Below are 735 nucleotides of genomic sequence, written 5' to 3' on the forward strand. Positions count from 1 at the left end.
TTCTTGTCTTTGTTATTGCTTTTATTTTCATTTATGGAGGATTTCCTTGTAGCAAGTTCAAGATGTGATTTAGTTTAACGTGTAGTTCTTAGGTTAGTTCAATATCTGTAATTAGAATTTAATTCAGAATGTGTATTATGGTATTTCCTAGTTGAATTTTAATATTTCAATATGAAATCTCATGCATTGGCAACAAGCTGGGCAGTTATTGACTTTTTGGGAAAGGTTTGAGTACCAGTTCGTCATGCAAGATGAAATTGTTTATTATATCAGATGTCTAAAGAATTTTCCCCCATTGAGAAAGTATGCTCATTTATCCATTGCTTTGCAACCTAAGGATGGCATTACATAATAAAGCAATCAGTCTTGTAAGGATCTTGCAGTGAATATATTGTAATAGGAAAAATGAGTTAATAACCTTTTCATTTTCCAACAGGGAAGTACGGCATTATCTGTGTTGAAGATATGGTCCATGAAATCTTCACCCAGGGCAAGAACTTCCAGAAAGTGAACAACTTCATGTGGAACTTCAAGGTAAGTGTTAATTTCATGACATTCTCATCACCTGTCCCTTAAGCCAGTTTTTTCATTACATTGTCACCCAGATCCAAGGGGTTAAGGATGTATGCCTTGTTATAGTTTCTCTTGAACCTTTTAAATGTTAGTTTCAGGGGGATAGTTAAGAAGTGTTAATAAAATTGATATGAAGTTTGAAGGCAGGGCACTACTGGTCTG

At 34.4% G+C, this 735-nt stretch overlaps 1 protein-coding gene across 1 annotated transcript in view; it reads left to right on the top strand.

Moving 5' to 3' along the window:
• The window catches only part of LOC119594752 (60S ribosomal protein L7-like), a 6,995-nt gene that overhangs the window by 5,913 nt on the left and 347 nt on the right, over positions 1-735 (top strand). Inside the window, exon 6 of the mRNA XM_037943844.1 lies at positions 437-534. Within this exon, the coding sequence (XP_037799772.1) occupies positions 437-534 (98 nt within the window). The remainder of the gene's footprint in view (positions 1-436; positions 535-735) is intronic.

Source organism: Penaeus monodon, chromosome 34 (genome assembly GCF_015228065.2).
Source record: "Penaeus monodon isolate SGIC_2016 chromosome 34, NSTDA_Pmon_1, whole genome shotgun sequence".
Lineage (NCBI taxonomy): Eukaryota > Metazoa > Arthropoda > Malacostraca > Decapoda > Penaeidae > Penaeus > Penaeus monodon.